The sequence below is a fragment of the Cyclopterus lumpus genome, chromosome 1, assembly GCF_009769545.1.
Source record: "Cyclopterus lumpus isolate fCycLum1 chromosome 1, fCycLum1.pri, whole genome shotgun sequence".
NCBI classification, from domain to species: Eukaryota; Metazoa; Chordata; class Actinopteri; order Perciformes; family Cyclopteridae; genus Cyclopterus; species Cyclopterus lumpus.
The window spans coordinates 7,626,046-7,639,225 of NC_046966.1; the positions used below are offsets into that span (position 1 = coordinate 7,626,046).

The 13,180-nt window shown below is 40.4% G+C and overlaps 1 protein-coding gene across 4 annotated transcripts; it reads right to left on the minus strand.

The window, feature by feature from the left end:
• Positions 1-9,714: 9,714 nt before the first annotated feature.
• Positions 9,715-12,707, minus strand: LOC117735272 (C-type lectin domain family 4 member M-like). Of its 4 annotated transcripts, none has more exons than XR_004609873.1 (4): positions 12,475-12,707; positions 11,618-11,741; positions 10,788-10,888; positions 9,715-10,371 (listed from the first exon to the last, which is right to left on the minus strand). XR_004609873.1 is itself a non-coding variant. In XM_034539806.1 (4 exons), exons 1-4 carry the CDS (start codon positions 12,596-12,598, stop codon positions 10,233-10,235), a joined length of 510 nt encoding a protein of 169 aa, XP_034395697.1. In that variant the 5' UTR covers positions 12,599-12,707; the 3' UTR covers positions 9,715-10,232. The 4 variants fall into 4 exon arrangements, 1 of the variants encoding a protein (XP_034395697.1); XM_034539806.1 differs by having other exon boundaries at positions 11,618-11,763; XR_004609872.1 differs by lacking the exons at positions 11,618-11,741; positions 12,475-12,707 and adding an exon at positions 11,034-11,300.
• Positions 12,708-13,180: the final 473 nt, after the last annotated feature.

Sequence of the window (13,180 nt, forward strand, 5' to 3'; positions counted from 1 at the left end):
GGTCCATATTCCAAATATGGGGTATTTTTCAGATATATATTTATTTTTTCATGAATTTGTGTGTGTGTGCTTACTACTGTAATCCATATTCTGCCAGATGCTGAGGGCTACAATCCACTTAGCATTTTCCACACAGTTTTAAAACCCAAGGCTTCAATTACATTGTCAGGTTAACACTGAAATTGATGACTTATACCATTTCATATTACTTAACCTTTTTACCATTTTCGGTCAGCTTTGGCCACCACACAATCTTCCTTTTAACACAATCTTCCTGAACACACTTGTTGCTGTTGCATTGACGCTGATTGGTTGGGTTGCAGAGTGGGATGAACCTTTTAATTGTGTGAATCGAATACCATAATCACATTATTGATCAAGAAGGGACAATTTGCTACTTCAGAGGAAAAACGTCTGAGCCTACTAATACTAAGCCTACTGTTATATCATTTATAATTAGTTGGACTGCTAACTATACTAACTATATTCTGAAACAACAACCTCCGATTCATCACACAAGTCTCTCATAGACGTGTACACAATCTCAGCATCAGACATGTCATCTGTTTGGGAGTTTGTTGTGCGACCTGTACTGCCTCCCTCTGAATACAAGTCGGCTAGTTTCCCTCAGTCTGGTATTGGGTTGAGTTTTTGGCAAGGCAGTTCAGTTTGGTGTGACCGGGGGCGTGACAGGCAAAACAAAGTCTTTCAGACATACAGTGTGAAATGGTGGTGTGGCTTGAGTCATTACAGACCTTACAAACTGCCTCTCTGGAACGCTTCTCACGAGAGGCACGCTGGAACTGCCCACCTAAAGTGTCGCGCGGCTGCGTTTTCCCCATCATCTCCTGAAACATGTCGACCATACGGGTGAGAAGTCTCTCCTCTGGCTGTTGGAGATTTTGTGCTGCCACGACAGGTACAGAGGGACGACTCGGAGTATGACAGGGTTCGTCTTGAACTGGGACAGATGCTGGAGAAGGGCAAAGAGGATGACACACATGATGCTGGGCTTGGAGAGGGAAAGGTGAGGGACTCAGAGTAAGGCACTGCCCAGACACCGCCTGGCCAGTCAATGGCTGACTGGGCTGCTCAGAGACGACTGCGGTGATGTAGTTTTTCAGTTGTACATTACCAGCGGCACCGCCACTAGCCCTCAACTTGCACTGATTATCAGCAACCCTCAGCTGAACATCACGTGAGGTTCATTTGTGAAGTGGTTTAAACTTTAGAGTGCAGGACAGTTCTGGTCAGGACAGTGTTTGACGAACATAAGATCCACTTCATCATGTTCTCCGTCTGCTTCCCTTGTCTGTGTAAGCCCACAAAAGCGAGGTCGGCAGCTTTGTTCAGTCTTATCCAGTAGTCAACTGGGTTTTCTCTGCTTAGGCAAAGTAGCATAGAAGTCTGCGAGAGGAAGGCATGAGGGAGTGACACTGAAGTAGTGGAGGAGAACATTATATATCAGTTCAGGTTCCTGTTTGACATTAAGCACAGGAGCAAGGCAATCTTCACAACATCTCTTGCCTTGCCCATTAGATGGCTCATAACTTCTTCTGCTTGGTCACACAGAGGAATCTCTTGTTTTCTGAGGTGTGTTTTAGTCATGTCAATCCAGTCCTGGATTGGGTATTTGTCAGTACTGTCACCGCTGAATGTCTGAAGTCCTTTGTCAGAGTTCACATGGACTGTCACATGTGGAGGACAGTCATGTTGGTCAACAGTACAGTGTGTTGTCTGGGTGGTAGTAGTCTGGTGATCACTGTTCATGTTTACAACACCAGCTGATATTAATTTCTCTACAATGGACTCAACAATTTGAGCACCTAACTCCCCTAACATGTCTGTGAGATGGTGTATGGCATTAACCCACCAACAGTAGTGCAATCTGGGCTCTGACTTAGCCCTGTATCACGGTTATCCAGAGTTAGTTTAGAGTATCCCACATTCTTACTGCCAGCCAAATGACTGAGCCAAACACCCCTCTCCTTTGGCAGACTAGGGCTAGCAAACTCATCCATTGTTGCTTTTGAGGCCGTTTATAACCAATAAATGTACTTGCGTTGTGTATTTAGAACCAAAACGTAGTAGAAATGCAATCAATATGAAGAAAAAGAACAAAACAAAAAGAACAATATATAATATATACAATTTAAGCACTCTGCCCTAATCCACAATCTTTTATAAACCTGATATGACCACAATAGTCTTCCAAGGCGGATCAAGACGTCAGCACAGCATCCACGGCGATGAGCATCAAGCTGATCTGAAGATCCGGGTCACGGCACTCTTTTCCAGTGTTTATTTTCTGCAGAAGACAATAAAACATCAGATTGTCCTCTCTTTTCCTTTCAAACATCTAAACGACACACAACAGGTGGACACCGTGATCGTATCATAGACCATTACCATGTGTAACATAAACGGTAACATTTCTAAAGAATATAACAATACAATGCAACATAATTTCCCCCCACAACTTACTCTCAGCAACATCAAACCCGGGCTACCGAAGAGGCGAAACTCAATTTCGCCTGGTGCCTCTGCTTTCCACAGGTCTACGCCCTCTACTGCTTACATATATATATATATATATACATACACATATATATATATATACTTATGTATATACACAAGTATATATATATATATATATATATATATATATATATACATATGTATATATATATAGAGTGAGTCACGGGGTGTACTTTATTGAGCCATAAAGTCCTGTACACCTGTTTACATTTATCTGAGCGTTCCATATCAGTGCGCACTCAAAATAACAGATAGATTTTGCGCGGCCGTTAGTTGTCATTTCAAGCTTGACAGTTACCAAACATGTTTCGCGTGAACTTTGATATTTTGATGAGTGGTTAGCCGAAGAGGAACTTCAGGTAGATGTCATGTTACCATAGATAAGAAAGAAATTGAGACCTATGAAATGTTGCGCAACGAAAAAAAGCTCCCTTCAAAGCTACTGGGCACCAAATCTAAATGAAAGACAGCGTTGGAGTTATATCCTTCCGGTATCAAAAGGAAGGAAAGGAAGGGAGGGAAGGAACGAAGGAAGGGAGTGAAAGCAGGAAGGAAGGCAGGCAAGGAGGCAAGGAAGGAAGAATGGAAAGGAAGTAAGGAAGGAAGGCAAGGAGGAAGGAAAGGAAGGACGGAACCCCCCCCAACCCCCCACACGCTCTCTTTGTGCATGAACGGCCACGTGCGCGCGTGTGTGTTTGTCTCTTTAAATAGAGAGATCAGAGGAGAAACAGCTTCAGAGATGCTCTGGGCCCTGTTTCTCTTACCTGGCTAACGTGGTTAGTGGGATAACTTTCCGGATGAGATTACACAAGTCAGGGTTTTCGGTTCCTCGAAGCAAGTTTGGCAAAATCACCATAGCAACACATCCAAAAATTTTAACCTGCTCCAGCGCAGGCTCATTCAGTCTAGCTGGATAAACTGGCCACGCCCCCTGAAGAAAGTGGCACCTCCCTTCCTCATTGATGAAGGAGCGATATTAGTTATATTAATATATATTAATGTTATGAACCCAAACACGAGGGCATTAGATGTTCGGACGTTTGTGGGATTTCCACAACAAGTATAAAGCAGAAATAGTGGTTATTTATTCCATGGTGGATGGCGGAAGTTTCCATGGAGATAAGCCACGCCCCCTCTCCAGCCGAGTGAAGTGAATGAATTGATTAGATTTTGCCATGATTATGGTCTGGAATTCCTCATATTTGTTCATGATCATCTCCTGCTCCTCATCGGAGATAAAAGAGTCTCTTCCTTTGAGTTCATTTTCCTTTGTGCTGTTAGTAAATCATGGTTTCTGTGATCGATGCTTCAACCTTTTGAAGTCGGACAGCACGCGCAACTATCCTGTGAACTGACGTCTGGCTCAAATTAACGAGATGGTTTGAGCACGGATCAGCCTTTGAGAAACTGGGATAGCCTGATGTCAATCATCGTGTTAATTTAAGCTCGCTAATAGGACATTTGATCGACTTAGTTGAGCCACGTATGAGAAATAGGGCCCTGGTCACATTTACTCCACAAACATAACAAACTGGAAATGTGGGTGTGTCTCTGTGTCCACTGATACACACACAGGAAGGAAGGAAGGAAGTCAGCCAAGGAGGCCAGGAAGGATTGAATGAGGGAAGGTATGGTAGGGAAGGAAGGAAGGAAGGAAGGCAAGGAAGGAAGGGAAGGAAGAGAAGGAGACAAGGAAGGAAGGAAGGAAGGCAGGCAAGGAGGCATGGAAGGAAAGGAATGAAAGGAAGGAAGCCAGGCAAGGAAGGCTGGAAGGAAGGAAGGAAGGAACGAAGGAGGGGAGGAAAGGAAGGAAGGCAGGCAAGGAGGCAAGGAAGGAAGGAAGCCAGGCAAGAAGGCAAGGAAGGAAGAAAGGAACGAAGGAAGGAAGGGAAGGGAGGAAGGAAGCCAGGCAAGGAGGCAAGGAAGGAAGAAGGGGAAGGAAGGGAACGAGACAAGGAAGGAAGGAAGGAAGGCAAGGAGGCAATGAAGTAAAGGAACAAAGGAAGGAAGCCAGGCAAGGAAGCAGTTGCATTATATAACATGGGACATTTGTTTGGTTATTCTTCCACATAATATTCATTCTCAACACACAGTTTCTGCAATATAGCAATGTGTGATGCAAGAGAGAAACCCAGTCAAAGTCTGTGGTGTCAAAGCTCAGCTTTAATAATACATGTGTTTGTAGGAGATAGGGTTGCGCTGCGATTACACACAAAGATGAAGGAACAAAGCAACATCAGGACAACAAAGTCCAGTCAGATGATCAAGTAACTCTTCAGTGCAAACACACATTTATTAAACATATATTTGAAAGAGAAATGTGCTAATGCAACACAATTAGAACTGTGACAGAATGTGGAAACTGGCAAATGTAATCATGTTTTAAGATCCTCTTATTTTACAAAGAAGTAGTCCGGCCATTCATCTGGTCCTCTTTTATTTGACGAATGGTATTTTTCTTGCGCAATACCACAAAAGCACCTTCACTAAATTTAGAACACATATCCTGAGGAAACATGTTGATAGTGAGTCATGTAGTGGCAACATTTTGCCACATACAGTATATTACCTCCTGTACATCTGATAGAGAAACCCAGGCATTTAGAACAGAACATGTTGTGTTCACATTGTTTCACAGGGATGAATGTGTTTTGGTTTACAATCATTAATTATTCTTAGAAAGTTACATTTCCAGGCATCACACACCTGTTTACTGCCTAAAATCACAGAAACTGAGCACCCCTTTACATCCAGGATGTCAACTCTGACATGATAAAACCCAATAAAAGAATCATTCTAAAATGTCCTAACAACAGTTTCAACATTTCCTTCTTGTGATCAGCAGGAGACCAATCACAGTTCTTTTCCGCATCAGGAATTATCCTGGTTCTGAGATTTCCGGGTCTTCTTTTCTGTGTTTCAAAGGTAGACATTACAGTATTTTATTGATGCTTTTGCTTTTCACAACAGAACAATCTTAATGCTAAATGTGTCCCTTTAAACCCCAAAATGCTGTACAAACACTAAAAAAATAAAAAAAACACTGAATCACATGTTCAGTGCTCAGAATACAGACACCGTAGTCAATACACATTACTAACTAATCATACAATACCTGGGTTATTACATTTCTCCTCATTTCAATAACTTTCTGAGGTGAGCAGCATTGCCATATTGCTAACTTCACCAGCACTGCTATACGTTTCAGGTGTCTGGCAGATGTGGAAAGACCTTTGTTTTGGACAGAAGCATCTGGTTTGTTTTGGTTTCTGCTCGGATAGTTAATTTACTTTCTTGGCTTCATTTTCCTACTTTATTACAAATCCATGCATGTGTAGTCCATTATGATAAATCCCTGATCATTGGTGGAAAAAATACTTTATTATAAATAATAATCCTGCATTCAAGTATAACATCCAAATACACTTAAATATTTAAAAATAAAAGTACTCATTAAACAGAATAGCCCGTTTCTGAATAATTTACATCATAAAACAGGGTAGCAACATTTATTTTAAAACTTTCATTTTCTGAATTAATAATCTAAATCTGCAATGCAGCTAGAGTTGTCAAATAAATGTAGTTGGGTAGAAGTATACAGTGATATAAAAGGGAAATTGGAACAATACAAATAGTTTGTATGGTGCTGTTGTGCTGTCTGCAATAGTGTGTATTCTATTTTGTTTATATGGAGATTTACAGAACTTAGTTCGGGAACAAAGACCACGCCCCGAACGCAGCTCACTTCTGGTGCACTAAAGTACTTAAGTACACCTGTTCAACCCACTTTGACTCTGTCTCCACAACCCTCCCCCAACCCCTTAGATTTATCATATTGTTCTCTCCCTCTCAGGAACAACGGGGGACTCCGCTCTCCGAAGCTTCAGAAGAGACTACCCCCATCCACGAGTCCCCACTCCCCCGTTTCCACCAGCCACCGGGACACCGCCGACCAACCATCGCACCCCACCGACCTTCCCTCTCTTTCATTCCTCTACCCCCTCGACCTCCATCCCTCAACCCTGGACCCCTTTTCCGTTTCATAACTTTTTGCAATAAACTGTTCAAAACCCATATCGCTGCTAGCGTGGTCATTGTTAGTGAATTGCTATATACCACCACATATCACAACACTATAAATCCTAGCTGTCAGTCACATAACGTATACTTTATTATAATTGTTATATACACTCAGGTACATACATGAAATGTGACGTCTGTATTTAACCCATCCTGAGCATTTAGTGGCAGTGCGGCTGTTAGGAGTGGGTATCAACCTTGTGGTTAAAGGACAACCCAAATATGTCTGAAACAGAGGACCTTTAATACATTGTTGTAAAGACACAGCATTTTTACTTACTACAAAATCTCCACAAGTCATCCTTTTCCCTGCTGAATTCACTGTTATTGGCTGTTAACTGGTCACATATTTTCCTGAGATTGGCCTTATCGGCCAATAACTGGTCTTTCTCTCTTCTCCAGTTGGTTTGGTCTTTGGTCACTATTGCAGCAAGGGGAACAACAAAACAGCAACTGCATTTTTACCAACAAGATATCATATCATTAAATTCATCAATATGTGTGAATTGCTGATTTTCTTTAACGTTTACTAACACCGAAAAAGAATGAGGAAAAACTCACTTTTGACTCCGAGAAAAATAATCCCGGCCAGGAGGAGAAGACACAGCACACCTAGAAACACTGAATCAGTTCTGACATGATTCCGGTTTCCGGAGTTTCCCCTGATGACTGACAAAAAGAAACAATACATGTTGAGGATACCGTCATCTATGTTTTTAGCTCTCCAGTACTAAAAGCTGCAATTCATGAAACGCAAGAAAATGAAATGTAAACACCCCTTCAGAGTCCACATAAAATCACGGCAGCAACACAATACCAAATCATACTAAAACTAAATATTAAATAGATGGAAGCATAAAAATAAAGGGAATAAAATCTGTTTGCACACTTCCGTACCTGGGTGCTGAGCCTCTGGTGGTGTATTTGGTGACGTGACCTCCACCCAGGGTTTGTCAAACACTCTCAGGCTTTCAGCGCTGACGTAGATGTTCACTATATTCTCCTTGTCGTCCTGATCACAGTAAACCTGGTTGATGATCCCAGGCTGAGCGTACAGGTCCCCCGACATTTTTTGGCTAATTTAACTTTTTTGTTTTAAATATTGATGCAACAGTTGTGTCTGTTTCCTGAATGAGGATGGACATCCACACTGATGCCTGCCAAAAGGGGAAGAGCAAAAAAAACAGGAAGTTGGTAGTAATTACTGTTTTGGAGTTTGTTCCTCCTAAATTCTCTTGGTCATCAGTGACCTTTAATATTTGATTTGTTGTCCATAACCAGAGATAATGGTTAAGTTTCAGTGACCAACTATTGTTAACTGAAAAGCAAACACACTAAATACACTAAATGAACCAAAACAGAGACTTGCCAATTTTATTTTATAGTATACTTGTTCGAAAGTACTTTTATCCGTTTGTTGTTTACCATATTTATTTATTATTATGTTTATGTTTTTTATTATATTTTTATTAGTATTATTTTATTGTTTGATTATATTTTCTATGTTTACTGTAACGCAGTCAAAATCCTTGTATGCGCAACACACTTGGCCAATAAATGATTCTGATGATTACTTTTGAAGGCTTTAGTTTAAGAAATTATCTTTTGTGTACGATGAAATTTGAGCTTTGCACATATATTGATGTGTCTTGATTTACAATGTACATACATTATTTAAATAAAGTGACATTTCCACAACACACACTATACTATGACAAGTCATATGTGGTGAATGTGTGTACATGTTGTAGTACATTCCCGTTAAAGCCCCCGCTCACCCACAGTCCACCCACACAGGTAGACCTATAATTCATGGGGACATCATGTGATCCCCAGCAGAGCTCCAGCCAACTAGAGGGCTAATCAGCCTAAGTGAAAACACCTTTGTGGGTGTGCAGCACCTTTAATACCCGTGCATTAAAACTACATAGGGCTGCTGTTCTATAATTTAGCTTCTAACTAGCAGAGCTGCGCTTAACGCGTCCATTAAACTCGAGCTTGAAGGTGTAAAGCACAGCTGCGAGCGGTCAAAACGAGCACATGGTTCAGCTGGACCGGTCGTCTGAGCCACCCATCAAAGTTGTGCCAGCGCACCTTAATATCATGTATTACATTACATGTCATTTAGCCGACGCTTTTATCCAAAGCGACTTACAATAAGTGCATTAAACCATGAGTCCAAACTCATCATGTAGTCTGATGGCTTCCCAGCATGCACTGGGACAATGGAATTATCATTGGGATGATTATTGTATTGGTGTATGGTGTTACCGGTGTCACATGATCTGCATTGTGTTCTGATGTTTCCACTGGTGTTCACAAATGTCCCCATTTTCGCCATCATTGCCAGATTGCTTACTTATCAACTATGTGTGTTAATTGTTTCCCCATGGTCCATATGATTACCATTTTATTTTCAGTATTACCACAATAACATTAGATAAGATTTATTGATTTGATGAATTGGGGTGGGAAACAGTGGATTTACCTGCATGAATGGTACAGCCTATTGAGTCCTGCAGATGAAAGGGTGTTTTTAAGCTGTTTGGCTGTGAAAATGGGTTGGATGTCAGTGTGTACCTCCATCCACATGAGGGCAAGCTAGTATAGGTTGTGTTGTAAGAAAATGGAGGTCAGGTGCGCATCAGATGTAGATATCCGTTCTGTTACTTTGAGTCAAGTTTCTTTCAATTAAGTTAATCTCACTTAAACTGAGTTAACTGTTTATTTGTTATCTTTTGTTTGTACATATGTGTTAGCCTGCGTAGCATGGGGCCAGTTGTTGTTATACCTTGTCTGCCTCATACCTCCCTGGCCAGTCCGGTCAGGCTCCCTTACGTTCACATTTCCACATTGTTGTAGAATTGGTCAAAACAAGTGAATGTCATTAGACCGGGAATTATGTGTGATTCTTTATATTCATTGTTTTTAGACTTTACTCTTTGTTTCTGGTAAAATAATGGATTAAACGGTAATGAATTTTACAACGGAGGATCACATCTCCACATCAATATGCAGACACAAAAGTTGGACAACTGATATCATTTGTTGTTTATTTAATCTCTCTCTCTCTCTAATACCGATGTGTTGTTTCACAATACGAATTGCAGAGACGGGTTGTGTAAGGTTTACATCTCATACAGATCACTGACAAATAAAATTAAAATAACTCTGGTATGTATCGAATAGTATTAATATCTATTTTTAATGGCATAATTTGTTATTACATTACAGGCGCAACAAATAATTCATTCATTCATTATCACTGAAGTTGAGCTCAGAGTCTCTTTTGTACATAAAGAATACAGCACAGAGAGTCACCCCTTAACTCTTGAATGTACAGTATTGACATTCTACATATGTGAGAGCAAAACAAACACGAATGCACAATAATAAATAATGGGGTGGGCCTTGGCTCATTAGTAGAGCCACTAATCGGTAAGACGTTGAACCTCAAATTGCTCCCGAAGGCCATCCGTGTGTGAATGTGCACAAGTTTAGAAATGATGGGCAGGTGGCAACTTGCATGGCAGCCTCGGCCATCAGTGTGTGAATGGGTGAACGTTGACATTTAGTACACAGCACTTTGAGTGGTCAGAAGACTAGAAAGGCTATTAAGTAAGTACTTTCTCACAGGTAAAGTACACGTTTGCATTGCATCTAAAATCATTCCAGTTCCCCATGTTATAAACCGTTGAACTCTCAACACAGTCTTCGTTTAGCATATTATCCGGCTGACTGGATCTCCAGTACCTAGAGATGAACAAAGATTTGAAGCATTACAAACGAATACTGTTAACATTGTTCTTTCAGAGCATGTTTTAATGAGGTGAGGTCCCACATCATTATGATTTTAACAGAAAAGGTCATATAAACAAACACATAAAGCTTAGGTTTCTGTGGGAGTCAGATTATGGATCATATCTTTGTGGGCAGAACTTGCATGGACACCAGTTCTTTGATCTTTGATGTCAATATATAAAAGTACAGCAGAGCTAATCTCTGCATCATATATGTTAGTTAATCATTTAGTTAAGACTTCTGGGAGCCCTGAGCCTAATTGCAAATTGATCAGTTAATTAAATAGACACCGTTTTTTCTTCTTCCTGTTCTGACACATTTTGAACGTGGCACAGTGTCAATGAATAAGCAATTGGAAAAAGTCTTACGTTTCGTTAGGTGCCGTTCCATCAACCCATTTCCAAACACCTTCTCTCTCTCCATCAGTCAGACCAATCCATGTCCTCCGTTTAAACGAGGTGATAAACTCCTAGATTTCAAAGAGAATTATCAATTATTTATCATTTTTTATTTACTGTCACTCCAAAGAGATTAGGTGCCTTCCTAATGACACGCACCTGTCACTGTAAGAGAAGCATTGGAGTAATCAATCAAATGAATGACAGCTGAATTACATGTAGCTGCGTCAGTGTCCTGGAGGTCAGCACGCTGGTGCACAGTCACACTGTCACGTCTTACTGGGACGTTTGAACGCAGCCATCGTTAATGTTATTAGTAACACCTGTGCCTTTCACACATGTCAAAATGTCTGCTGTCTTTTGTCACAATATTCACAAGTTTGAATGCATCATTTCCCCCTTCTTACATTGTTCATATTGTTCTGCAGCTTTGCAGAAGTCATTGTAGAGTCTCACTTCCCTTTTTGTACATATCCGGAAGAAATGAACCTGCTTTCCTGTACTAACCTTTTATTTTTTCCCACTTCCACCTTTTGAAAAGGCCAAATGGCCACTCTTGTCAACACAATTTAAAATCGAAATAGGTACAAATATATGTTGCTTACACCGTTTATTGATAACAATAGTTTTGTTTTACTCCTGTGTTTATATGTATTTCTGATGCAAATCTTGAATATGTATCAGAAACCATCAACGATACTGTAAAAGTAAAGGGAAGCAGGTTTTGTATTTTGGTAGCATTTACAAAACAATATCTACTCAGGTTAAAATTAAATAGACTTTTTTTTAATTCCACTCACCTGTTCCTCTTTGCTTGATATGATCACCAGCTGTGCATCATAACTTTGACAGAGCGTGTTGCTGACACTCCAGTTTTCCTTTACGCTAGATATGAAATAACAACTATTGCCAAACTGTGTCCATCTGTTGGGGCAACATGTTGTCTCTGTTTAACAACACAAAATGATATGCCTTCCGTCACAATAATACTGTATATAACCCGATGCCAAGATAAAAGACAAAACACTATACAGCATGAGGCAGACTTCACTATTTTGCATTTATATCCTGTACTGTGTGTTGGTCATCTGTCATCTGTCTGAATTAGCAAAAAAGCTATTAAATACCAAAACAAAGGAAAGCTAAAAATGAATATTTGTTGAACGAGTGGTTGCACATTGAAGGAAATTAACTAATTAATATTAATTCTGAGAGTTAGATTATATGATTCACACTACTGACGTGTCTGTACTGTAAATATGAAGCTGCCATCAGCAGCTAGTTAACTTAGCTTAAGACTGTAAACAGGGGGAAACAGCTTGGCTCTGTTTGAGGCTAACACAATCTGACTGCCAATACCACTAAAGCTGAAAATTAAAGTGTAAAAATGATTTGAAAATGCCATTTTAGGGGTGCTAGGTTATGTTTATTTTCTGTGCGGGACAGTAGACCTAATACTGGAGTCTCTGCTGGTTGCTCCCAGTCAAGAAATAGTCTGTTACATATGTTTCTTTTTGTAATATCTTTGGACAGAGACAGGCTAGCTGTTACCCCATGTTTCCAGTCATTGTGATAAGCTACGTTAACTGGCTTGAATAAGCTAAGCTTAGAAGGAAATATCCCTTTGATTAAAACCATTATTCTTATTTTTACTCACCATTCACCAGTTTTTGTAATTCATCTCTCTCTCTGGTGAGGTTGTTGTTCGCGGCCTTCAAATGGTCTTTCTCGTTTTCTAACTGGTTTGTCTTTAGGGTCTGGTTGTGATAGAGGCCTTTCATTTCGCTGTAACTCGTCCGTAGTTTGTCTTTCTCACTGTTCAGGTTGCCATTTTCCACCCACAGTTGATTTCTCTCTAGAATAACTGCCACAGCAAAGGACTAACATGTGAAGGGCCCAGAAGCACTGCAGCGGCTCTGAAAACACTTCTCTTTTCTGAACTGACATCGACTGAAGTGGCTGTGGGCACAAATTAACAGTTGTTAACAGAGCTGAGAATTATTAACCATGCTCTTGAACAATTATTTTCAGCCATCCATGTTTAAAAATGTCCATTTACATAAACTTTAGTAGTTTTTTTTAATGTCTTATCTGTCTAATCTTACAGTAAATACAACATGCTATGTATGTAGAACATATGAGACAGGCAGATAGATACTTTGCTGGAGGTCCTCAGGAGTGTTGTCCTGTGAACTTTCCGGTGGTGTAATCTCTTTTGCACAGTAGTTGTCATAAATCCTCTCATCGTCGATGTCATGAGAGATGTCTGGGTTTCTGTCCTCCTTCACGCCTGTCTGAAATCTAATTTTTTTGGTGAGGTCTGGTTTGGCATAGATATCCTCACTCATACTGTTTTCTCGCTT

What these genes read in the sequence shown, in the direction of transcription:
- LOC117735272 (XM_034539806.1), bottom strand. Translation starts at nt 12,598, where the DNA reads ATGAAAGGCCTCTATCACAACCAGACCCTAAAGACAAACCAGTTAGAA. An exon ending in ATTACAAAAACTGGTGAATG is followed by an intron (nt 11,764 to 12,474) that starts GTGAGTAAAAAT and finishes GTTGTTAAACAG; the next exon opens with AGACAACATGTTGCCCCAAC. An exon ending in GGAACGGCACCTAACGAAAC is followed by an intron (nt 10,372 to 10,787) that starts GTAAGACTTTTT and finishes GTTCATCTCTAG; the next exon opens with GTACTGGAGATCCAGTCAGC.